Source organism: Stegastes partitus, unplaced genomic scaffold (genome assembly GCF_000690725.1).
Source record: "Stegastes partitus isolate 25-593 unplaced genomic scaffold, Stegastes_partitus-1.0.2 Scaffold989, whole genome shotgun sequence".
NCBI lineage: Eukaryota > Metazoa > Chordata > Actinopteri > Pomacentridae > Stegastes > Stegastes partitus.
In genome coordinates, this window is record NW_007578720.1 from 76241 (window position 1) to 101666 (window position 25426).

The 25426-nt window shown below is 42.0% G+C and overlaps 1 protein-coding gene across 1 annotated transcript in view; it reads left to right on the forward strand.

The window, feature by feature from the left end:
- The window catches only part of si:dkey-82f1.1 (DENN domain-containing protein 2A), a 36074-nt gene that overhangs the window by 7800 nt on the left and 2848 nt on the right, over positions 1–25426 (forward strand). The window contains exons 2-17 of the mRNA XM_008294738.1: positions 8793–8879; positions 11848–12888; positions 15020–15147; positions 16544–16656; positions 16751–16948; positions 17226–17319; positions 18397–18447; positions 18730–18917; positions 19552–19661; positions 20333–20402; positions 20685–20762; positions 22056–22196; positions 22404–22552; positions 24085–24262; positions 24388–24429; positions 24587–24692. Of these exons, the coding sequence (XP_008292960.1) occupies positions 8794–8879; positions 11848–12888; positions 15020–15147; positions 16544–16656; positions 16751–16948; positions 17226–17319; positions 18397–18447; positions 18730–18917; positions 19552–19661; positions 20333–20402; positions 20685–20762; positions 22056–22196; positions 22404–22552; positions 24085–24262; positions 24388–24429; positions 24587–24692 (2773 nt within the window). The 5' untranslated portion in view covers position 8793. The remainder of the gene's footprint in view (positions 1–8792; positions 8880–11847; positions 12889–15019; positions 15148–16543; positions 16657–16750; positions 16949–17225; positions 17320–18396; positions 18448–18729; positions 18918–19551; positions 19662–20332; positions 20403–20684; positions 20763–22055; positions 22197–22403; positions 22553–24084; positions 24263–24387; positions 24430–24586; positions 24693–25426) is intronic.

Genomic DNA, 25426 nt, shown 5'->3' on the forward strand with positions numbered 1-25426 from the left:
TTGTGGCAATCGATCAAGGAGATGTTGAAATATTTCATTTGATAAGTCTAAACTTTGATCTTCTGGCAGTACTAGAGGAAAAGTCCGGGCATCAGCAAAGTCATATCGCCTCGAGGGAAGATGGATATCTGTAGAATTCTTTTTGCCATCTGTCCAACATCCATCTATCCGCTTATGCAGAATCGGGTCGCAATGGCAGCAGGCTAAGCAGGACATTCCACATGTCCCTTTCCCCAGCTACATTTTCCAGCTCCTCCTGGGGGATCCCAAGGCTTTCCTAAGTCAGATGAGATATTTAATATATATCCACTGAATTCTGGGTCTACAATAGTATCTCCTCTCAGTTGGATGTGCCTCGAAAGTAAGATACCCAAGAGGTATCCAAATCAGATGCCACCCCAGCTGACTTCTTTCAGCGTAAAGAAGCAGCAGCTCTACTCCTTTGCATTGAAAGAAGTCAACGTAAAGGAGCAACAACTCTAGTCCAAGGTCCCTCTGGATGTCTGAGCTTTTTTACCCTATCTCTTAGGCTGAGCCCAGCCACCCTACAGAGGAAACTCATTTCAGCTGCTTGCATCTGCGATCCATCAAATAGTGACAGAGATGTATATGTCTGGACTAAAGTGGTGGACAAACCGTGCGACTGACCAACTGTTGTAGCAACAGACTGGTGTTACAATCCTGAGAGCCATGTTACTGGCATTGCTAAAACATTATAAATAGAAATGATAAAATGTGGCTGTGCATCTTAAACAGTCATGTTCATGCACATGGTTGCACAAGGGAAACATGTCAACAGTAGCTGTGTGAAGAATGGAAACAGAGAACTAAAACTGTGTTTACTTTTTAACTTTCTGTCACTGTGTAAGATTGATGGGACAGTCAGATTGTGTTTTTCAGAAAGTTATGAAAATTTCCTCCCCCCAAGCTTACACCATTGAAAATGTGGCTTCGATTCTGTTGGACCAACAAGTACTTTTGTTTAAGCACGCTGAGAACGTCAGTAATACTAAATTCTTCGAGGCTGGCTGGAGCTGCTGTGGTGTTTCAGCTGTAAAGGTACCAAATGTGGAGTTTTTGATTCGACACAGGCAGTGTTAGATGGAGTTATGTAGGCCAAAGTCAGAGCTGTTTAAAAGTGGGCCTTGGGATGTGTTGGCATGACGCTCGGCCTGTGGAGCCAGCAGGGTAATTGGAAGCAGACTGGGGATGAGTCAGGAGCTCTGCTGATGGGAGCTTTCTGTCCGTGGGGAGGAGGGGCTGACATGTCCATGGGAGGGAGTTGGACGACAGATGCTCCACCTCTGCAATGAGAAGAAACATGACACTCAACCTCTCCTAGATGGGGTGGGGGGAGACATATAGAGAGATTTGTTTTCTCTGCCTCCAAGACGGATTCATCCTCCTCTCCTCTCTTCTCATTCGAATGATCCTGTCTCTTTCTCTGTCAGTGAAGCTTCTCTTCACTTCATTGAGCTATCCCAGTACACTGGGGATAGATCAATTGTTGACATGGAAGAGTGAATTCATTATGCCGTTTCCCACCAGCAGAGGTTCAAAAAGAAAAATTTGTCTTTATTTTAAAACTCCATTTGATTTTCAGTTTTTTGCAGGCGAACAGTGTTGAAGTCTCCAAACTTCACTCTTTAGAAGGGCCTATTACATTTAAGTCTTTTGTGCATCATTAGCCTGCAAGCCGCACCGTTTGCAGTCAGTGGAATGTGGAATGGAAGCCGCAAACTCCAAAGGAAAGGGAGGCCGTCCCCATTAAAAGCCTGTGGTTAAACTGTTAAGGAATGGTCATTTGTAAACTCTTGACAGGTGGAGGGAGTGAGAAGGACTTTTAGGAGGATTTTTGCTGAGTTTGTCTGGCGTTTTCCTTCCGTTTGTTGCCATTTTAACCTTGTGGTGGTCAGATCTGTCACATTTATCAGCAACAAGCTCGAGTTCTTACTGTAGGAGGTGAATTGTTGGGAAAGAAAACTTTATGCGTAAAAGACAGATGACTTCATTGCAGGAGGTTAGCGTTACTTCCTCTTCCTGCGAGTCACATCACGTTTCCTGTGTGTTATGTGTGCAAGACAAACAAGAAAATAAATATTCATTTCGTACATAAGAAGTCTCTTAAATGGTGTAGCATTCTGTCCTATGGTTGTGCTTGTGCACCATAATTACATCCATAGTGGCTTTCTTTGTGACCCCAGTCATAATTAAGATTTGTTTATACATTTTCTGAGGTAATATTTTGGCCCATAGTTCCAGCTCCCAGCGGGACAGACTGTAGACACCCGGGCCGTCAGCAGTCTCTGTTATAAGCGACAACCACAATAACAAGAAATGCTATATGTGTGGCATTAGAATTACAACAATGGATACTTGTGTTATATTTAGAATGGATTGATAAGCAAAAAACAGGCAGGGAGAAATTAATTGTTTGTGGTATCCCCCTTCAGTTCCTGTCTGGTTCTGTGGCTAACCTAGTTTCAATACAGTCTCACGTCCATCCTCCTTTTACAATGGAGAGAAAAGAGAGAGGAGAGGAAGTGGAGGGCCAGGGGGACACACCACAGTGGGCCAGGAGGACGATCAATGGGTCTGGACAGCACATTGGGCAGTGAGATGGCTTTTACATGCACTGTTTGTGCGTCGATGAGTGTTCAGCTTGTAACACATTTTCTGTCAGACAGTCACGTGCATGGGCAGATACATACACAGTCACAGAGTCGGCCTGTTTGGCGCAAGTCCAAGGCCTTGCTATGAAATCAGCTTGGGAAAGCAGCAGGGGCCCTGAACAGGACACAAAGACAGAAACAGAGAGAAGGAGACTGCAGAACCACGATAAAATTCCAGCCTTTATTTGCCCAAGCCTCTTCTCCTTTTCCTCTCCATACATTCTTTCCTTTACCATCAAACCTTCCTTTCCTGCTTCTTCAGGAACCAGGCATAACCTCCAAAGCCAGGTCAAGGCAGCATGTCAGTCATGGTAGAATCCCCACGTCTCAAGCCATACGCTTCATGTTAGACATGATAGATGTGACAGCCTCACTGTGCTCGAAACAAATTGGCTGTACATCAACAATCTCTGCTCCAGATCTGCAGAATGCAAGGCATAGTATGAGCGAGAGAGAAGCTGAAGTTTAAACACCAGTTCCCGTGCTTCCTTCCTTCGTATCCTTTACTCCCTCCACGGTCATACTTTTCTCCCCGCAACTTCAAGACTGAGTGGGAATGAAGGAGAGAGAATGAAAGGGAGAAATTAAAGAGTGAGGGATGTGGAGGGGAAAAAAAAGCAGCCAAGTTTGCCATTCCAGAAAGAGTTGGCTAAATGTGCAGTGGTGTGTTAAATTGATTGCAGGCAAGGCTTTGGCACATGCTACACTGAACCACATCTTGTCGGGGATAGGGTCCTCAGTTCTGCCTGGGTGCAGAAACAAAGAGAAGAAAAATAATCATCCTTCTTTGCTTTGTATATTTCACATTTTGAGCTATCGTGTTTTCTCCTTTTCGAGCCAGGTTTGACGTAAAACCTATGTTAGTGAGATAACAAGTGGTTTAGGGATGTCCGCTTTTTGGTTGCTTTCTGTATTTAATGAAACTCCTGATGGCTATGAACTGCATTGTGAGCTAAGAGTGGCTTTGCCCTTTTTAGGTATACTGAAATGACAGACAGACAAAAAAAAAAAAAGAGCAATTTAGGGAACAACAAACATGGGATGATGATGTCATGGTGTTAGCTGTTCCTGCAGGGCTGGACAGAGGGATGGAGGGGAGGATGAAATCTTTATGAGAAGCAGCTGTAGGGAAGAGGCAGACAGGTCGGCCTCAGGAGCACTGTAAGAGCAGTCAGCCCACAGCTCACTGACAGCAACTCAAAGGTCTGATAAAGCTAACTATGAAACACTGACAGCGCCACTTGCATATAATGATAAAGCTAAGTCCACTCCAATAGCAACGCTTTGTCACATTATTGCTAAATATCAACACTTGAGATTATGTGTGTATACAGCACAGGAAACACAGAAATCATCATCCGTGAGGCTACAAACTTGAAAAAGCCAATTGATTATGTTTAGACCTGCCTTGCATTTTACAGCAAGGAGCTCTGGAAAGAGAAATATCACATTTTCTAGTTTATCACTGACAGCGTAATTCACACAAGTACTGATAACTGGTAGCTGTTACAATTCATAAGTGATGTAGCTGGAGGACCACCCAAGAATGTGACCCAATGTAAAAAGAGTTCTGTCCCCTGGAAAGAGGCTTGATGGTGAAGCTAATTATAATCATCCCAAACAAAGTGGCTTTCTGAAATGTCAAATATTTGCACATATTTTAACTTGCAGCTTAGTCTCTTTAGCTTTACTGTAACTTTTAATTTTTTTCCTTATACAAGAGTCATAGTGCTACTGATACCGTAGGCAGTCATATGGGGTGTTTGTGCATCTGTTTGTTGCTTTGTCAGTTGGGTCAGCAATTCAGATCTTTGCAACACTTCAGCTGACTATTTAAGTGTGGTAGTTTACTTCTGGAGAAAAGATAAGCTGAAAGTACAGCCAACAAAGCAGCTATGCCTAAGCTGCATGTGCTGTATGCCTCATCAGAAGTGCCATTAAAATGGTTAACTTTCACACTCCTTACTTCACACAGCAGTTAGTGTGTCGGGGCGATAAAGTGAGCAGGATACAGATCATTTCTTTTGAGCGCTCTTTTTTTAATATTTATACTAATGTGGACGAGTACAAACAATTGAATGCTTTCTAAGAAAGACTGCCTGAAAATGTAATTTCCCCATATTTAATCGATTTTCAAGTCTTACCCCTGCCTGTGATGATTTGCTTTTCATCCTTCTTTCAAATAGTCATTGAAACAGTTATGAACTCCTAACAGACTTCCAACTTTACTGAACAGTACATCTTTTAACCGTAGCCTGTACCTTTGAGTGACAAACTACAACATGAGCCAAAGGTTCTGCAGGGAGCAGTGGAAGCTTAGCAGTTAAAGCTTTGGGCTACTGACATTGGAGGTGCAAGCCCCAGCACCTCCAAATTGACACTGCTGGGCCCTGAAGCAAGACCTATAACTCTGTGTGTTCCAGGGGCGCAGTAATGTGGCTGACCCTGCACTCTGACCCCAGCTTCCAAACAAGCTGGGATATGTAAAGACTGCATTTCTTTGTATTCTATGCAGTGGCAATAAAGGTAATTTTATTCTATCTGCTGAAGCTTAAATACAGAGCTGTGATGTTCTGTAATAACTGTGCATACACCGTTTTGATGCACGTGCAGCATCGTCTCCACGGGTGCTACCCTTAGGTGCTTGCTATAAAATAGCAAAGTTGTCTCACTTTTATTGATTCAATAGCTTTGTTTTCCTCTGGGTGAGTAAGCTGCTCCAGAAGCATGGCTATAGACTTCTCTTGTTACAGATACATTGTACTTGCTCACATACATTACATAACCTCTTTTCTCTACTTTCCACTTTACAGCACGTTTTTAGAATAGGCCGTGTAAATCAATACCTGAGATACTACTTATGACAGCATCACAACACCATGCTTCAACTGTTAGGCGGAAATAAACAACATTCTTCTCTCAGTAGTGTATCTGAGTGCATGTTTAGAAGAATCTGCCCATGAGCTGATACCCAGTGTCCAACTGTTGATAGAAATCCCCTTCAGGGTTTGTTATGCAACTGATGCTTGGCTCTGATGCCCTGCCTCTGACCCTGTTGGCTGTTATCTCTGTCTAGTAAAGTCTTTAAGGTACTGCGGACTCTGTGCTGGTCAGCAAGCACCAGTGCTTTTCATCTGTGGCCAGGACTGGAGTTTGACCTTTATGAAATAAATGTATGTAATGTTTTTCATCTAAAGGTTATCAGAAAAATACTGTAAATACTCTAAGCTAAAACCACCAGTAGAGTCAACAGGTGAAAAACAATAGAGCTTTTTTTATTGATTTTTATTTTACACAACATTGAACAGATGTGTCAGAAACATTGCAAATAATTTCCATTCTGAAGAACTTTCCACTGTTGTCCCCTCCACCCAGCATCCCTTCATCCATCTAGCTGCTGATCAACAATACCACTTCCATTTCCTCTGCTGTAGCATGTATGGCCTGTCGCACCTCACAGCACAGAGGCTGAAGGGGGCGGGGCAGGTAGAGATCTTTTAGGTTGCAGTTCCCTGTGATGTTTTTATTGGCCTCAGCAGATGGGTTCCCTCAGCCTCTGTATTGTCATGGTGGCCATCTTGCTCTGGGGTCAGTGTTAACAATAGTTGCTAATAGTTGTAGGAGACAAAAGCCCTTTGCTCCCTCCCGAAAGGAGTTTCCTCAGTAACTGAATGCTGTAAAACTAGCAATGTTGTCAAATTTACTGCTTTTACAAGATGCGATTCCACTACTGCTTGTCAGGTTCAGGCAAGTGCTGGGAAGCACTCTCTGGCTTGTATGAGTCAAGTTTGAGATATGTTCGAGCCCAGTAAGTCAGAATTGTGTGAAAATACCAAATTACCTTTTAAGGCACTAGAATCTCCACTGAGAAGCACTTTCTATTTTGGCCTTGGGGCTCCAAACAATGAAGTGGGACAGCCTAAAAGCCTGCACTGTTTTCACAGTGCAACAGTATACTTATATTATTCTTTGCAATATCCACTTTCCTCTTTCGTTTTGACAACCCCTGTCTCCCCAGACCCCCCTCCTCTGTGCTTTGCTCCCTCTGTTCATATCTCCCATCCTTCCTCTCCCCCCGTGACATGCAACACCCTTCCCGAATCAGAAAAAAATTCAGCCGTAAAAGTTATACAGTTTAATTATTGTAAAACTAGAAGACTCTATACATTCTTTAAAGTCCTTCTTGCCCACCCACCTTTCCACACAGGGTTTCTGCTCTTCATTTCTGCGTTAGGTTTTTTAGTAAGGAGAAAGTCATCGGGGGGGAGGAAGAAAAAAATTGGTTGATGTTTCCCCTCAAACATGTGACCCCCGCTTGGCTCACATCTGAAAATAATTTGGGCCTACAGGCCAGTGGATGGCTGACGCAAACCTTCCTCCTCCTCCTTTCTATTCTCTCTGGGGGGCTAGGCCTCGGACTGATGTGGGGCTAAAGACAAAGGAATGAATGGCTTGAGCTGTGAGCAAACCTAGGAACTAAGAAATGACATATTGTACTTGTTGACTGATTCTTGTCAGACGAGACCACAACTTTTCCTTAGTGTCCACTTGTTCTTTTATTCTCGAAGAGGAAAACGTACAAGCCCAGAGTCATTCCAAAACATTGGACCCCGAGGGCCAATTATGTTATTAGCACAGGGAAGAGTTCAGCTCTTTAGCTGATTTTTTTTTAAACGTAATTTACAGAAATTGTTTCTTTTTTCTGACATTTCTGCCTCACGGCCATTTAGGACAACAATTTATGGAATTTGGCTGAATTAGGCTCACATTCCCTAGACGGGGGGCAAAGAAGAGAAGTGTCAGGGTTAGCTAATGCAGGGTTACAGGGATAGAGGGGGAGTTGGGCCAGGCAGTGCTCAGGAAATGTTTAACGGCCTGCGAATACCCTAAAGTATCCCAACACATCTGGTAGAAGTCACACACACAAATCCATGTGTTGGTCTGGCATATGAACTCTTTGGCAGGATGTGTAGGTCTATGTAGGTGTGTTTTTATATGAGGTTTCGTGTTTGAATATGCAGCAGGGTGGCAAAGCATGTATTAGTGTCTCTGTGAGTTAAATGTTGCATGAATCCAGCAGGAGTTAACCCTGACCTGTCCCTCTCTCTTGTGCTAACTACATATTTGCCAGACAGAGGCCAGGGCCTTTTGCTCCATGCCAGCCCTCCACCAGTGTTTAAGGGCCAAGACCTGAGAATGATGCACTGGCGGCTCTAATTCAATGTAACATATGGATAGTCTTGCTACGCTCCAAGTGGATCTGGTTTCATTACGCTCTGACAAATGGACAAAGTATTAATTTAAAACTGCTGGAGCATGACCTGTCACACTTGCCTTGGCACTACTTGTCCATAACAAAGGACAGAGATAAATGTGTAGCTGGAATATTCACAACAAATTAAGGAAGTGGAGAATCTGCAGAGAGGACCAGCAGTGCAAAAACAAAGTTAGATCTGGCAAAAGAAAAAACCCTGAGTACAATCTAAAAAGTTGAACTGAGTGCCCCTCTCTCTATACCCCTGAGGTATTTCTAATGGAGCTTAATTGTATTACAGTGTGGAGTTTTTAGTATTTTCCATACATTTTTCCATAATGCCACATGAATGATGGAACCTAATGCATGTTTATTCCTGCTGGCAAACTGTTAAAGCTTTGTTTTCAGCTGTATCCTCCAATTACTTACCGAGTAGGGAATGGCAATTTGGTAGGACGCCATGCAACCTGTGAGGTCTGTTTCTCTGCAGCTCTCTTTTAAAATACGTGCTAGTAACCACAGAAGTAAGAGGTTTGTTTGAGCTATTTGGTAGCTTACATTCACAAACTAGGACTCCCGAAAGTGAAGCAGTTTTGCTTTTGACCCAACCCCCGCTTGTCAGTCAATGCATCTGCCACTTTTTAATGTATTATTTCCATATATTTAGTAGGAATGTACCAGCTAAAATACTTTCAGCTATGTTCTATAACAGTTTGACTTGTTAATGTTTTTCTTTGCAACTTCATGATCTATAAGCGGAAATATAAGTCTGTTTCAACAAGCTGTTTGGCCAAACAGGACACTCACCCCATTATACAAATATATTCTACTAACGTGACTGTCTCTGTCTTTGTCTGTCTGTGCAGGATGCCAGCTGCTAGCACCATGACCGGTGGGAGGGCCCTGCTGCTCTGTACAAACACTGACAACTGTATCTACCAATCAGTCAACGGGTAGGTGCCTCCAGAGCCGATGAATAATTTACCATTTTTTTCTCATGTCTTCTAGTAATGATTTGATTTGGCCTGTGATTGTCAGCATCATACGTTGGCATCAAAACACACTTCTGTCATCATAAACAAGGCATTTACAGCCACTACTTTTATATGTAGTATGTCTAAAACATTCATCTGTCATCATCAGATGAGTTGTGACCCTAAAGTACACAACAGAGGCCAGGGTCAATGCCTTTTCTTCAGGCCACTGCCACAGCTTGCAATAGTGAACCTAACAAGCTGGCTATAACTCGTCAGAAATGTAGAAAATGTTCCCATAGCCATCATTCAACTCTGAACTGCTCTTAAGCAAGTTGGAGACGCCCCTTTCCATTAAGGTCAACAGTATAACAATAGTAGGGCGAGAGAGCAGAACAGGGCAGAGTTGGCCATCTGGCATCTGGATACTGTTACTGCCCCCCTGCTGCCACTGTCTAATGCCTCCATGACCACTCTCTAAGGTCCCTTCTGTCATCCTTGCAATATTCATTAGTGCTATTTAGATTATAATGAAGGGATTTTGATTCGTGCCAGTAGCAGGGATTATCTAGAGGAAGATTTCAGTCTCTATTGTTTCGAGGGTCTGCCATGTCAGTTACCATCGCTTAAAATCCAAATATATTTCTACTGGGGGATTGTCCATTTCAAATGTTTTCTTTTATCTGCTGAGTTGCTACAAAGATGCCTTTTTGCCTTCGTACCCCCTTCCCTTCTCTACCCTCCGTGACCCATATCCTCCACCTATCTATGGCCATAGGTGATAGACACGATTTCTGTAACTTGCGCTTTTTTAATACCTACAGGAGTCTACATCTTTACCACAAGTGTTTTTCAAGTTGACAAAGAAAACAGTATTGATTTCCTCATTTGTCTGCTCCACTTTTTCTGTAACACCCTCACTCGACCCCTTTGCCTCTTCCCGCTCTCCTTAACTTGGCTTTTCTATTTGACCTAGTTTTTCCCCTCTGTTGCTTCATGCTTAATAAATACTGCTGTTTCACCCAAGGAACACGAAGGGAGAAAGAAAAGGGGGGGAGGGAGGGAGAGGGGCCACACTAATAAAACCCAGAGCAATTTAGAAGATAATTATTCAGTTTCCTCGGAGGTTACAACATCAAGTTTTGTCTCTTCTTTAAAACGCTCTGAGGAAACGTAATTCTGTAGTTCCTTGTGAGATTTCCTCCAGATTGCACGACTATTGGTTTTCACATCCAGCAATGTCATCAGAAGTCGCATTTCCTCTGTTTGTTGGAAATTCAATCATTTGATGAATGGGCTTTGCGCCAAAACAGAGTTTTGTGGGTCAGCAGTAGAAAAGAAAAGATGCACGTCCACACTTCGGCCTCTCCCCTCGTTTGTGTATACTTGTACCTCCTCTCCAGAAATAGCTGTGTGTGTAGCTTGTAAACTTTGACCCTCAAACCCAGAGTTCAAACAGTCATGACCCAGTAATGTTCCAGGAGTGACTCACAGCTGAGACAGAGGCACCAAGCAGATGTCTGAGCTCTTTTAACAAGAATTCTTGTTTACCCCATAAAGCAAAGATCTATTCATACGTAATTGTTAGTTCTCAGAATGTGTGGCCATTTTTCAGAGCTATGGGGAGCATAATGCTCTGCTATGTACACTGAAGGCAGCAGTGGACATTTCTGTGAAAATAATTGCACTATAAATTATTAGAGTTGACAACAGTGCGATGTGCTTTCTTCCTGTGTTATTTCATCTGCATGGTTAGCACTGCCCCCTCACCAAGAGAAAGCTATTTGAATATTTTGTCTGCGTCTTTGGGTGTACTTTTGTTGCTTCTCCATGGTCTGTGTACATCAGGGGTGTCCAATCCTGGTCCTCAAGGGCCACAATCCTGCATGCTTTAGATGTTTCCCTCTTCCAACACACCTGATTCAAATGATCAGCTCATCATCAAGCTCCCCAGAAGCCTGATAACGATCCTGATCATTTGAATCAGGTGTGTTGGAAGAGGGAAGCATCTAAAACATGCAGGATTGTGGCCCTTGAGGACCAGGATTGGACACCCCTGATGTACATCTTGCTTTTGACAGGTGATGTTTGATCTTTTGAATCTTGAAACGTAATTAAGCTCCACTCCAGGTTGCTATGTCTTACAAAGTGCTTTTTTAAACTTGTTTCAAGGCACAGTAACTGGTCTAAAGTTGTAATATATAAATCTATAACAAGCTAGATGTTCAGATCCTTGTTTCTCGGCAGACTTGACTTTCTGAAATGTAGTTTTTATCTCATTTTATATAAAATACCTTTTTGCTAGTTTGCCAGTTGGTAGCACTGTTGCCTCGGTTCGCATCCTGGTGGGGGCACTGGGATCTCTCTGTGTGGAGTTTGCATGTTCTCCCCGTGCTGCATGAGCTCTCTCCAGGTTCTCCGGCTTCCTCCCACAAGTCCAATAACATGTTGAGGTTAATTGGTGATTCTAAATTGTCCGTAGATGTGAATGTGAGTGTGCTTGGTTGTCTGTCTCTAAGTGTAGCCCTATGATAGACTGGCAACCTGTCCAGGGTGTCCCCTGCCTTCACCCTAAGTCAGCTGGGATAGACTCCAGCCCCCCTGCGACCCTAGTGAGGATTAAGCAGTGTATAGATAATGGATGGATGGATAGTGCAGGTAGCATTTTCAGTGGGGCCTGAGTTTTTATTTTAATTACAAGGTCTTGTTTTAATAATTTTGACTCTCTAATTGACAGGTTGTTTACTACATGTTTTTTGTTAGAAGATCATCATCAATGTATGAAAGTGTTCTATGTTTAATTCGTATATACTACTTCTGATTATGTGTGGATACAAAACCATGTCTTTCCTTGCTTTCTTTTTGCTTTATGTCTGTGTACTTGGCCCCTGTGGTTGTATGGCACTTACATAAAATAATCCTTTTTCTGTGTGCATTTCTTTTCTAGTCTCCAGTGCTGTGGCTTGAAGGTCGGGGAGGCTCCATCGTCTGCGGTGCCCCAACCCCAAGAGGTGTGTGGGTCACCAGGCGACCGAGAGAGGAGGGGCACTGCTGTGTCCATCAAACCCCCCCTCTCCCCTCTACTCGGCCTGAGCGACAGCCCAGGTCCCCCTGACACCATGCTGACTCACAGGAGAACCACCACCACCAGCGACCCGCGAACTCCCAACATGGAGAACGGGATGTGTGGTAAGCTGAACCACAAGAGCCCAGCAGGAGCCAAGACTGCCAGCATCCGTGATAAGATATCCCAATGGGAAGGCAAAAAGGAGCCTGCCCCAATCACTCTTACAGGGACATGTCCGCTAAGTGCAACGCAGAAGGAAGTTGAGACAGTGAGGAAAAAGGAATCCAAAGCTTCAGAGGTCCAAAGGACAGATAGCAAGAGGTTTGTCAGCTGGGACAGACAAGACTCAGGGAAGGAGAATGCTGGAAAGCTGGGGGATTCTAGGCCTAAATCTCCAGAAGGCCTAACAAACAAAGACAGAGAAGTGATTCTAGAGAGGGGGTTTCGGGCTTCCAAGCCAACAGAACAACCCCAAGACAAGAAGTCAGTTTTAACTCACGTCAAGAAACTGGAGAAAGCAACAAAGGAGGTTCCTGACAGACCTTCACTGGCATTTCCAGGGAATTACTTCTGCCCTCCTTCAAAGGAGGAGCTGGAGGAAACAGAAAAGAGAGCCAATGAGCCCATTTTTGGGACTTTTGACATGGCACGACCAGGTGGCTCACGGAGGAGAAGGGAGGGAGATTTTGAGAACGTATACAGTGAGCCAGGTGCTCCATCTATAAACCCTCTACCTAAACCTCAAAGAACCTTCCAGCACCACACACCGCCCACTACCCCAACTTCAGGGCCTTGCCTGGGAAAAGGAAAGAGGAACTTGCCTCCTTTGCCCTCCATTCCTCCTCCACCTCTACCTACATGTCCACCCCCAGGAGTTTGCAGGAGACCTTGGAATGACAAAGCACGCGACAGTGGTAACAGGTAAGACATGGAGAGGAAAGAACAACAAATTTGAGTTTTAATCCTCTGTCCTGCAGCAGACATGCAAGCGAGACCTGGCATTAACACATGTCTTGGGTGATCTGGTCACAAGTGAACAGCTCTAATTACGCAGTATACACTTGGCATGAGATCATGTCTCCATGGGTATTGAGTGACCATTTGTAATTGATAAATTTCAGACAGTGTGGACAAACTTTGACATGACGCCACTGGTGCACAAATGAGTACATGCCTCCACTTACGCAGAGGACAACAGTTGGGTAGGCGGTCCTTCAATGTGAAGCAGAACACATGCTGCTAAAAGAATGTGGTCATGTAGACCAGACCACCTTTGAATGTGATCTGAGCAATTGGATACCAATGTGTCTCAAGTGTATTCATATTAATTCTTAGGACAGTCCACTTGTGATCAGATCGCCCATGTTAATGCCAGATGTGAACAGGGCCTAAGACCTTTACTGAAACTTTGCAATATACAGTATTTGCTGTAAGACATGGAAAGTAGAGGTCACCCAAGCTCCTCAACTCCAGGGCTAAAAATAAAACTATACAGTTTAAAGTTCTCTTGTGGAATCAGGATTAACCAGTGATTGTCCAGTGTACATATCCTTTAACCCTTCCCCCATTACCATCAGCCGAACACTGAGGTATACAACATCTCCCACATCTGCTGTAAATCAAAACCACCGGTGACCTCATTCTGTTTCTAAATATCCTACAAAATGAGCTCATTGGTTGGATCCAAGGAATGTACACATCAACTCAACTCATTCCTCCTTCCAAAACCCTACTGGAAGGAGAGAATAACATGAAGAGAGGTCTGAGTCATGTCAAAGAGGCATCGTACTGTTACAAGAAGTGTAGCCTTAAACAGTGAGTGTGCCTTGGCTGTCACAAATTAATTGCAGAGAGTTCATTTTGTCAAGTTCTAATTATTAAAGGTTTAAAGTTAAAAGCATGCATAATTATACAGTGCAACATCTGACCTAGAATCTAAAACACTTAATTGGCCACGAACAATGTCCAGTAAGCGTTTCAGATTCAGTTGTCAGTAGCACTTGAATTCAGATGGTTGCAATCAAATAAACAGGGCTCTGTAGGGAAACCAAAAAAATGTGAACTCTGCAGTATTGGAGCACATCTATTGTTCACTTTCTCCAGTGGTCTGAATTCTTGTTTGGAGCTTGTCTTGGATCTGTTACATTCCATACCATATGTGGAGGCCTCACTCTGCTCAAGTGTGCTGTGTCAAGCCCTTTGTTTAGTCAGGCTGTCTCCCTCTTTAGTGTCTTTTGCAGGGTGCATTTTTTGTCTATATGCCTACGTGTCAACAAATACACCAGGTTACCAGTTTATTAAATGCACTTAGCTTCATCCAGTGCTGAGCAGCATCTCTGCAATAAAGCCCACTTTCGTTATTATTTGCAATGCTTGGTTTTTGCTAAAACTGTGCCAAAGTTGTTGAGAAGTTCATCAACTTGCTTAATTTTATTTTATGCTTCAGAAACAATCCACAGTAGGTAATATCGTTAGCATGTATACAAGCCAGGTTCAGTGAAATGCAGAGTTTTCAAATGCAGTTTGAAAGTTAAAGTTAAAATGGGCAAAACAAGACAAAAGGCAAACATCTAGATAAGCAGATTCTAGCATAAGGAAAAATGTTGCAATGTTATATAAACTTTTACAATTGTAAGTCAGGGTAAAGAAAACATTTTTCACCATTTAATTCAGTTTGATCCAGCAAAGGTGGGATTAATTGCAGGGCTGTTGTGCTTCATTTAATGTACCAAGATGCACCAATAAAGTTGCAGCTTAGTTTAACTGTATGTGAATGCATGTGGGAATTTATACAACCGTGGATGTTCTTGTGCACTTTATTCTACTGGGCTGTAATCCCTGGCAATGATGAAACACAGATGTGGTCATTTTGATGTTGCAACTAGCAAATGGCAAGATCAGATCAGTTTTCCTATTTAACATATCAAATATTTTTAAAAGTATCAACATGACATGCATTTACTCAGGAGAAAAAGACTAAATCCTTTCTTCCTCTGCATCTTTGCATTGGGTGTGCAAATCTCTCAAGTCTTTTTGCTGCTCTGTCCACTAGGAAGTCCTATGAATTTGAGGATCTGCTACAGTCGTCCACAGAAAGCTGCCGGGTCGACTGGTACGCTCAATCCAGACTGGGATTAACACGCACTTTATCAGAAGAGAATGTCTACGAGGACATTATAGGTAAAGCTATGTATGCTGTGTAATTTATTTCTATTTGCAAAAAGTGAAAACGCATTCTGTAGGTTTTATTTTGTCCTATTTTCTATGCCCTTCATATGCTGTGTGACCCTTGAGTTTCCTTTCTCATATCAGTGTGTGTCACAGAGTTCAGCAACAGAGTTGATGAGGAGGACAAACTGTCTTTACTGTGCTCTGTTTTTTCTGCTTCAGTTTTAATTTAGAACCATGCTGCTCCACTTATTAAAAATTGTACATAGAAACCTGAACTGCGTTCCTACCTTATTGTCTGCAGTGTTATGCCAACCCCACCTAGAGCCCTTTTAATTTCATAACGTACAATACTGGCGTTGTGTGAGGTTGCACTGTAGCTGAGGTTGGCTACTGTGATTTTCAGTGCAGCAGGAGGCATGTGAATGGCTTACGGCCATGGCACATTACTGGCAAATGCGCTCAATGTGTCTTTGGTTTTCATCTGAGAGGCTGGTGTATAATGAGTGCTGCTTGCTGGCAACAATCAAATTAAGTTTAATTATACTCGAGTGATGCCACAGCTTATTTTGGATCCATTTATAGATTCCTGCTTTCATACAGTAGTATTGTTCAGTAAAATACTCAGACATTGTTCACCAAACACTAACCAGCATCCCATGGGTAAATCATCTCAGACTCACTATAGCTGTCTACTCAGAAAACAGCTCAGGGAGGCAGAGATATACATAGTGTAGACAGTGATGAATTGTTGTCACGGCCTCAAAGTCTTGCCTTCAACCTCTACCCGCAAACCTCTCATAAACACACTTTAAACACAATCCACATGCCTGTCAGTGTTTTTCAGACTGAGAGAACGGCAACTGTCATCAGTACATGCATTCAGACTGATGCAAACTCACGTGTGCATAGCTGACAGCACACACAAACACACCATAGAGATCAGTGTGACGGTCTCATCCGCCATTCAATGTAAAAAACAGCACACTGATCCCTTGTTTTCTTCAGAGAGAGTAGGAGCAAGGAACTGAACGTCCCTTTTTATTCGCCTACACCTACAGGTCACATCTGGCGGATGGATTGATAGAGCAGCGAGAGATTCAGACAGAGACAAAAGAGGCACAGGTTTTTAGAAAACTACCTTGCTTCTTAAATGCAGGGGAGGACTGGTGGCTACATTTAGCGTTAGCTGTGCAAAAAATCTCATCACAGTAAAATATGAGCGAGCTGCTACTTCTGGTAGCTCTCTGCACATCTGGAGTAAGAATCATCTGGCAAAACAAACATGACTGACATGGAAAGAATACTTATCTGTTCTCAGGAAAAAGCAGTTTATTGAGGTTGTTATGCAACCCAAGTGACAGCGATTTCTTGGTTTTAAAAAAAGTTTTTTTTTTTTCTTTTGAAGATCCTCCATCCAAGGAGAACCCCTATGAAGATATAGAGCTGGAGAGAAGTTGTTTGGGAAGCAAATGTGTTTCACCTGCCTCCTCGTCTCCTGTCCCCGACACACCAACTAAGGTACCTGATCACAGTACATCCGAATAACAACAATTAGATTCCGCAGAATAAGTTCGATACTACAGCAACTCCATAAAATGCCTGTTTCCACCAGCTCTCCTGCAAGCCTGGATTCTTCAGACAAAATTCAGAACGAAGAAGCTTCCGGGTGCCGGAGCTACGCAAGACCAGCAGAGACACTGGCATGTCCTCACCTTCCCGTATCAGCCCCCCTTCAACACCCAGCAGCCCTGACGACACCCCCTGTCTCTCCGGAGACCCTTACAATCGCAGACGGAGGAAAATCCCCAAGGTATGGAAGTCTGAGAGGCCTCTTGCAGAACTCATGCTTGGTGATTTATGGTCCAACACGCTGCTCAGGGGAGGTTCAGAGCTGGTCCACTCATGCTGCTGTCTGGGGATGAGTAAGGCAGAGGAAAATTTCTGACTGATATTTCCTGTGAGAAGTGTGCCGAAAGGAAGGCCTCACTGAAACCGTATTGAAATTATCTTGGTAGAGGCTGGGAAGATTTTGTTTATTAGCTTAAAGACTTAAAGTTAGACATTTCTTTTTCCCTTAACTCCTCCAGATGGTGGTGAAAATCAATGGCATCTTCGAGGCGCGGAGAGGGAAGAAACGCATGAAGAGGGTTTCTCAGTCTACTGAGTCCAGCTCAGGGAGAGGTGAGGCTTCGAGTATAACAGCTGGCCATGAACAGGACTGCTGTTTTTATTTCTTTACCTTCACACCTTAGCTTGTAAAAGATCACGTAAAACCTCTGCAATGCTTGCATCAAGGAGGTTGTGCTTTTGTTTGTGTTTGTTTATGTGTTATTAGCAGGATACCTCAAGCACTTGTTTATTGATTTCAGTAAAATGTTGTGAAATTTGGCCAAGGCAGTTTAGATTATGGCGTAAAAGCAGATCCAGGTGTAGATCCTAGTTTGGTTCCAGAAATTTTCTTTACTTAAGAAGGCTTTCTTAACATTGCAGGATAATCTTTGTCTAACTAAGACATTAATTCTATGACTGTCTGACAGTGTGTAATTTTTAATGCAAATCTTGACAGAAAACCTTGTTAATTCCCAGAGGAGAAACTAGTTTGGTCTTCCTTCACATTTAAAAGACATACAAATCAGGCAATCATATGAAGACCCTACTGTGCAATATTTACACACATTTCTAGTTTATTATTTTTAATAAAAACAGTAAACCCTGAGAGAATCTAATGTGTTTTTAGTCAAGTTGATTATTTGGTCATGACCAAAAAATTAACAAAATGATAAAGGTAATGATAAGTTTCGAAAGTTGCCACTCTTTTACTGCTTTCTTTATCAGTGTTATTATTATTTTACAAATACATTCCTATTTTTAAAGCTCCTCAAAAAAATGTTTATTTGTTCTTTGTTTTATCACACGTAAGCTGAAGTCCTATATTTTCATCAGTGCCGTCAGCACTCTACACACTGCAGACGCTTTTCCTCATGATTTCTTTTCTATGACACTCAGTTTGACCAGAAAGATTTCTCAGGTGAACTGCAAGTTCATGCATTCTCAGAACTTCATCACATGCATTCCCGTAGCATCATGTGCAAGGCTACATTTTTGTTTCAGAGGACTGTGTGTTTTTGTGTGTTAGTGGCTATGGCTGGAATGAAAGCAATGAGAGCGAATCCCACGTGCCCCGAGTTTCCTGTGATTGTTTTTTGCAGTCTCGTCACACTCTGCTGTCTCTTTCGCTCTTTCTTCTTCTTCATTTAGTGACAGATGAGAACAGTGAGTCGGAAAGTGACACAGAGGAGAAATTGAAAGGTAAGAACGCAAAAGAAATACTCAAAAACACACATACACATTGGCTACATAGCGGGACAAGTATAAAATAGTTTCCTATCCAAGAACAATTCGCTCATCAGCTGACTTATGTCTAAGTTTTCTTTTTCTCCATTGTGTTTCTAACATCTGAATTATACGCAGGTGGAACTACAGATTGCTTTACTGTACATTGTGACCTTACATATTTGCCATATTCGCATGTGTATGTGTGAGACATGGATGTATTTACATGAAATTTGTCTTCTGTGTTTGTCTTCTCAGCTCACAGCCAGCGACTCGTGTCAGTCCAGTCCATGCTGAGGCAGGCAGGGCGGTACCGGACCTTGGAGAGGGATTTGATGGAGTTGCAGGAGAGGAAGCTCTTTGAGTATTTTATAGTTGTTGCGCTCCACAAGACCAAGGCCGGAGTTCCGTACCTGCCAGAGGTCACACAGCAGTTCCCTCTGAAGGTAAAAGAGGATAGAAAAATTACTGAAGCAGAATAAGAGATGGAACATTATTTATTTATAAATATACTGTAGGATATTGCTGGAAAGGAAACAGCATGTTAATTTTTTTAGGAATAGATGTCTGTCCTAGTGTCAGTTTTAAAAACACAATTTTTTTCTTTAGAACTGTACAAAGAAAATAAAATAAACTGAAGTTTCATCAATGGAAATTCCAAGGATAAAAACAGTGATTGTATTTGTTGTATTATAATGTTGTAGGCGTACAACTCAGTGTGATGTAAAACATCTGGACTTCCAATTGTCTTCTTATCTTGTTGAAGCCATTTGTTCTTATCTTTCTTACTATACGTAGTAACAGTACAGGTTTAGCATATTTTCTGATTACAAAGAGGTCCACAGAAATCTAAAACTAGATGAGAGACTAGAGACTAGATGATAGCAACATAAAAACAGTTATTTATTTTCGCATCGTGTCCAACGTGTAGGTGTTTATCTTAGTTCCTTATTAGTGTTATATCAATCTAATCTGAAGTCTGTGTTTATGAAACTAAGACTTTGATGGTTTGATCCTTCTTGCAGTGTTTTATATACAAGCATATAATTCTTGACACGTGTTCTTGTCTCTGTCATTCAGCTTGAGAGGAGCTTTAAGTTCATGCGGGAGACCGAGGACCAGCTGAAGGTCATCCCACAGTTCTGTTTCCCTGACGCCAAAGACTGGGCGCCTGTCGACAACTTCCCCAGGTCAGTCCAAGTCTGACTGCTGCCATGGCACACAAGAGCAAAGTGAAACAAAACAGGGACGCAGGAATTTCCCCGTAGAGTGGTAATAGCTCAGCTGTTTTCCTTGTTAATAACCACTTGGTAGTGAGCAGCTAAAAGCCCCGGAGAAAATGACCTAATGGCTCGTAGAGATGACTGCTCTTTCTTTAACTACAAGGTGCTGAAAATGACATATTCATACAAGGAGAAATGATGGATTTAGCCATTTACACCTGACTTGTTATTACAAAATCACCTCTCTTTGTATTCTCTTTGAAATGGGCTGTGTTAACCCAATGCCTCCTCTCAACGTTGACATTGTTCCGAGAAGTGATGATGTGTGCCTTGATGGTGATGGCTAATAATTACCTGGAAGCAAATGTCTGATGGGGGAGGGGGCACAGAACACACACCTGGCCGACACAATCCCTGCTGAGAAGGTCATCACAGTCAATGAGTACCTGTCAGGTAGAGCTTACCGGGTTTTGTGTGGGTATTTCCAGAGTAAGCCTGTCCTGAGGGACCTTCTTGTGAAGTACAGAGTTAGGTTTTGTTAGCAAAAATCAAGTCCAGAAAAGTTTTTTTTTTTGTATGATTTTAACCTTTTTAAATAGTTTCCAGTTTGTCTTAATGACCTTATTCTCTCTCCCCAGTGAGACATTCTCATTTGTTTTGACTGGTGAAGACGGCAGCAGGCGGTTTGGCTACTGTCGGCGTTTACTGGTATGTTGTAAAAATGCTTCACTAGCCTCATCAAATTCATTTTAATAAAGCTAATCCCTCTTCATAGATTTGTTCTTCCAGTGTCTTCTAGTTCTCTTACCCCTCTTACATGACTCTTAAATTTGGTGTAATACTATTCAGATTTTTTTTCCTGAATGTACCTGCAAAGTCTCTGCAAAACAAAGGCTTTGATTTGCCCCACTGCTCTAATCCTCTACTTGTTCTTGGGTGAGCAGTCTTGTGCTCTGAAGCTGACTGTCTTTTCTGTCTGGCTGTTCACAGCCCAGTGGTAAAGGACGAAGGCTCCCCGAGGTCTACTGTATCGTCAGCCGCCTGGGATGCTTCGACCTCTTCTCCAAGGTAGATATAGTGACTTAAGCATTACTCACAAATGAACAAACTATATCCAGATCCATGAGTTGCATTTAATTGCAATTACATGCTCAGAACTGCGTTTGTTACAAAACTCTTACATACAAACTCACCCCCACAAAAAAAAGTACCACCCTCGGCGCCCACAGAACCCCACCCACCCTCTGCCCAGTCCGCTTTCCCACAGAGCCTTGTAATGCTGGCTGCAGTCCAACGACACATATGAAATGCAGCTGATGTGGTTGCCGCAGTGGAATAGGTTCCCTGTAATGAGCCTTAGATTTATCTACTTGTATAAACGTCTGAGCTGCGTACATATGCAATTGCTAAAGTTAAGTATGTAAGGGTGCACACATGTTCATAAAAGGGTTTTCTGAATATGTTTCTTCTGTATCAGATCAGCTGCACAATGTTTAATACTACACAGATGAGTGTGGTAGGTTTGTAGGGGAGGACACATCATTGATTCAGGCTGTTATTTGTTTGTTCTACTGACATTTTACCATGTTGGGCTGTCCACACTGCATCATGGCGATAATGAATAAGTTTGGGATAATAATATCCAATGTGGTTGACCAAAATCAAAGGAGGCGTGATAGGGAGTTAGCTCACCCTTCATTACTTTATGATGGAACATGAATCCGCTGCCATTTTAACTGTTTGTTTACAGTAAGAATTGACTGTGATCACAATGAGACTTTTACCTGATTAAATAAAGGAAAACATGGAGAAAGGAATTCAGTCATAACGGTTTACACTTGCATTGACATATATATCTATAAATCACATTTCCTCATCTTAAATACAGAAGCAACATCATTCTAAATTTGGTTTCTGTATAAGTACTTTAACTTTTGTACTTTAAATGTGTTTTGATGCTTATACTTTTTCATTTTTGCTTTATTAAAATGTTGAATACAAAATGTTGCCTCTAACAGAGTACGACAAAGTATATAATGCTTCTTTTTCAAATACTTTTTCCGCTAAATAGGAGTGGACAGCATCATCTTTGGATAAGCTAGTATTTAAAATACCTGCCATGTTAAAGTAGTTCATTGTATTTATTAAGGCTTTATATATTGCATGTTACACACTGTCATATTGCTTAGTTAAAAATATTGAAATCAAAGAAAATGTTCCTTCTACTGATTCAGAAATTGCATTTTAGGTGGAGTTCTCTGTGTGGAGCAGAAAGATCAAGTACCAACACATGGCCTACAGTATACATATTTCTCATTTCCAGAATTTAAATTACAGGCTGTCCTTTTCTGCCTTTTCCAGATCCTGGATGAAGTGGAAAAGAGGAGGGCTATCTCCCCAGCTCTGGTGCAGCCTTTTATGAGAGGCATCATGGAGGCTCCCTTCCCTGCTCCAGGAAGGACTATCACTGTTAAAAACTTCCTACCTGGCTCAGGGACAGAGGTGAGGTGATGTGGTGTCACTGTAAAAAACAAGATTTGCACAATTACTCTCTTATCCGATTCTTGGAGGCAAAACCCATTTGTACAGTGCAATAAATAATCACATAAGTGTCTCTGTTTGCACCCGTGCATCATGTACATTGCTATCTGGACGTCTTTCCCTTTTTTGTTTACCCCACCTCTCACTTTACCTCCTTCTTTCCTACAGGTGATAGAGCTGTGTCGACCGTCAGATTCCCGCCTGGAACACGTGGACTTTGAATGTCTCTTCTCTTCTTTGAATCTACGTCTCCTGCTCCGGGTTTTTGCCTCTCTGCTGCTGGAGCGCAGAGTCATCTTCACTGCCGACAAACTCAGGTTGGCTCCAGCAAGACATTGTTGCACAGCATGGTGGCGGTTAGTTTGATTTCCGAGCCAAAGATCACATGTTCAGCCCTTGCGACAAGCTTCAGTTCTTGGACGGGTGGAGTCATTACGGTATTTTAATTAATGTGGTTAATAAATCTTTGCTATTAAAATTAATGAAGGCGGGGTAATGATGGTGAAAAGAGTAAACAGTTTGGAGGATATGACAGAGAGACCTCAAGTCGACAAGCAGTCTAAGGAAAAGAAGATCCCAACCGAGTGTGAAAGGAAGGAATGCTGTTGTGTTATACAGTCGCTTGGGGAACAATCAGTTCTCTGGAAAACTGTCATGGATGCCAGATAGAAGGAGTTAGGCTTTAAAGTATGACTGCAGAGAGAACACGTGTGCACACTGACGTCATCACACAGACACAGTTCACTCAAACCTTTAACTCTTAAGCCATTACCACAGTGGTCAGTCCCTGCAAAAGGTATTTCTTTAACTGTTCTGGGGCACCTTTTTTCAACATGCAGTATCATCAGTAGAAACAGTCCCTTCAAGAAACAGCCTGAGGGTTTAGGATGTATAAATACAACACAGTATGTACTTCTCAGAGCCATACTTCAAGTGTTGACTATACCTTCCCTTTCAAATGCATGTAACATGGTTTAAATTTGGACGCATTTCTCACTAGAGGTCTTAAGCAGAGTACTTGCACTTTCTACCATTCAGTGGAAATTTGGCCTCGTTAATCTTTTTTTTTTTTTTTTTTAAATGAATTAACTGAGAGCAGATGCACACCCGCGAGAGATTAAGTTAACAGCGTGAGTGAGTGTGTCTGCTGCCGCTGTGTAGTTTTTTTTTTATAGGTGTTACATCATGCTCCACCAAAACATTCCTGTCAGGGTGACTGTGGGTTTGTTGGAGCAAATACAAATTAGCTTTTCGCATTATGTTCCACAATAATAAATGACTGGCAGAACAAGTTATCTTTGGAGGAGCACACTAGCACCATCTTGTGGCAGAAACTAGTTTTGTATTTTAGATTTTGATAGAGCCTTCTTTTTGGGGTATTGTTTGCATTTTGTATGTTTTTTTTGTATTTTTCTGCTCATCTGAATAGCATTGAGATATTATTATGGAAGTTTATTTATCCTTCTCCATTACATTTAAAAGTTTAAAACGTTCATTTCTGACCTTAGAAACAAAAGTTTGCCTTTTAGTGTTGCTTTTGTTTGTGTCTCCATTAGATTAAGTTTGTATCTTAGCTCTCCTTAAGAGAACACAACTTTTTATCCATGTTTACCTAAATACTGAGATTGAAAACTAATTAAAAGAATACTAATGTTAAAGGTAAAGAAAGAATTTACAGACAGTGATAGGTTTGACTGCTAATTAGGCGTTGGGTCGTGGTGATATTAATTCTTCAAATAATAATAAAGTCAGTTATTAGTTTACAGGTGTGATATGTAATTTAATTAAGATTATTTTTCTATCACATCACATATCTTATTTTTTTGTTTTTGTTTTTGTCTTTCCACAGCACGTTGTCTCAGTGTTGTCATGCAGTAGTGGCTCTACTTTATCCCTTCACCTGGCAGCATACGTACATCCCTGTCCTCCCACCATCCATGTTGGATATCGTCTGCACCCCAACTCCCTTTATAGTCGGCCTCCTCTCCAGCTCTCTACCTCGACTCAAAGAGCTGCCCATTGAAGAGGTAAGACAACTTTTTTTGTTGTTTTGTTTTGTTTTGGGATATAATGCTTGCGGTGCCTTTGATTCTGGGCATTTCCTCTGCTGAACAATAGTTCCAGGAAATGACATCCCTCTCCCTCTGCTCAGGTTCTGGTGGTCGACCTCGGCAACAGCCGCTTCCTACGACAGGTAAACACTATAGAAACATAAATAGCACCATGCAAATCAGTCTGTTCTCACAGTTTTTATCATCTAGCTCCATTACACGTGTAGTGATTCTACCAGATGTTTTGTGGATACAATATGTAAATTCACAGCAGTATGTGTTTTTTTTCCTTTTCCACAGCTGGATGATGAAGACTCCATTCTTCCTCACAAGCTGCAGGCGGCTCTCGAGCATGTTCTTGACAAGAGGAGGGAGTTGGCCTGTGAGAAAGGAGATCTGCCCAATGGTGACTCGGCACACTTACTATTGGTTCTATTGTGATGCATTTCTGTATCTCTGATTTTAGTAGAGACACCGAATATACTGAAGATAGTGATGTAGATTAGTCTGTGGTTAGCACTCATAAAGAAATGAGTTTCAGGTAATTTAGCTCACCTAATCCTACACTAATTATAATTGCGTTCTCCAAAATAACACATTTTGTTCGCTGTTTGAGTTGTCTTAAAGCTCAGGTTTAGGTGAAATCGAAGCATTCTTACCATTCTTGGGTTTGTCAGAGTTGTACAAACACAACTTCTTGCCTTTTATTTAGTGTAACTTTTCCTTTATGACCAAACAGATCCCTAATGTTAGCTGTCAAATGCTTTTCGTATCAAATAAATTTGAGGCACTCGAAGCAGACTTATCATACTGTAATTTGATCATAGTTTTGTGGTACATCCAAAGCAAAGTTTCCATGGAAACTTTCCAGAGCAATTTTATTATTTTCCGGCACTATTGTGTGTAACTGGATAGCTACATTCTTGTATTTCAAGTTTTTCAGGCTTTGTCCCAAATAATGAGCCTTCACTAAAGCACCCTTACACCATTTTAAAGGGGCATTAGAGCGTGATGAAACTCATAACAGAAATGTAGTTGTTAAAATGTGGCACCACAAAAGCAATGGAGCTGTTCGCTAGTGCGACAACACATCACTACTTGCCTGGTGTTGTCATAAACACAGAAAACCTTAAACTACCT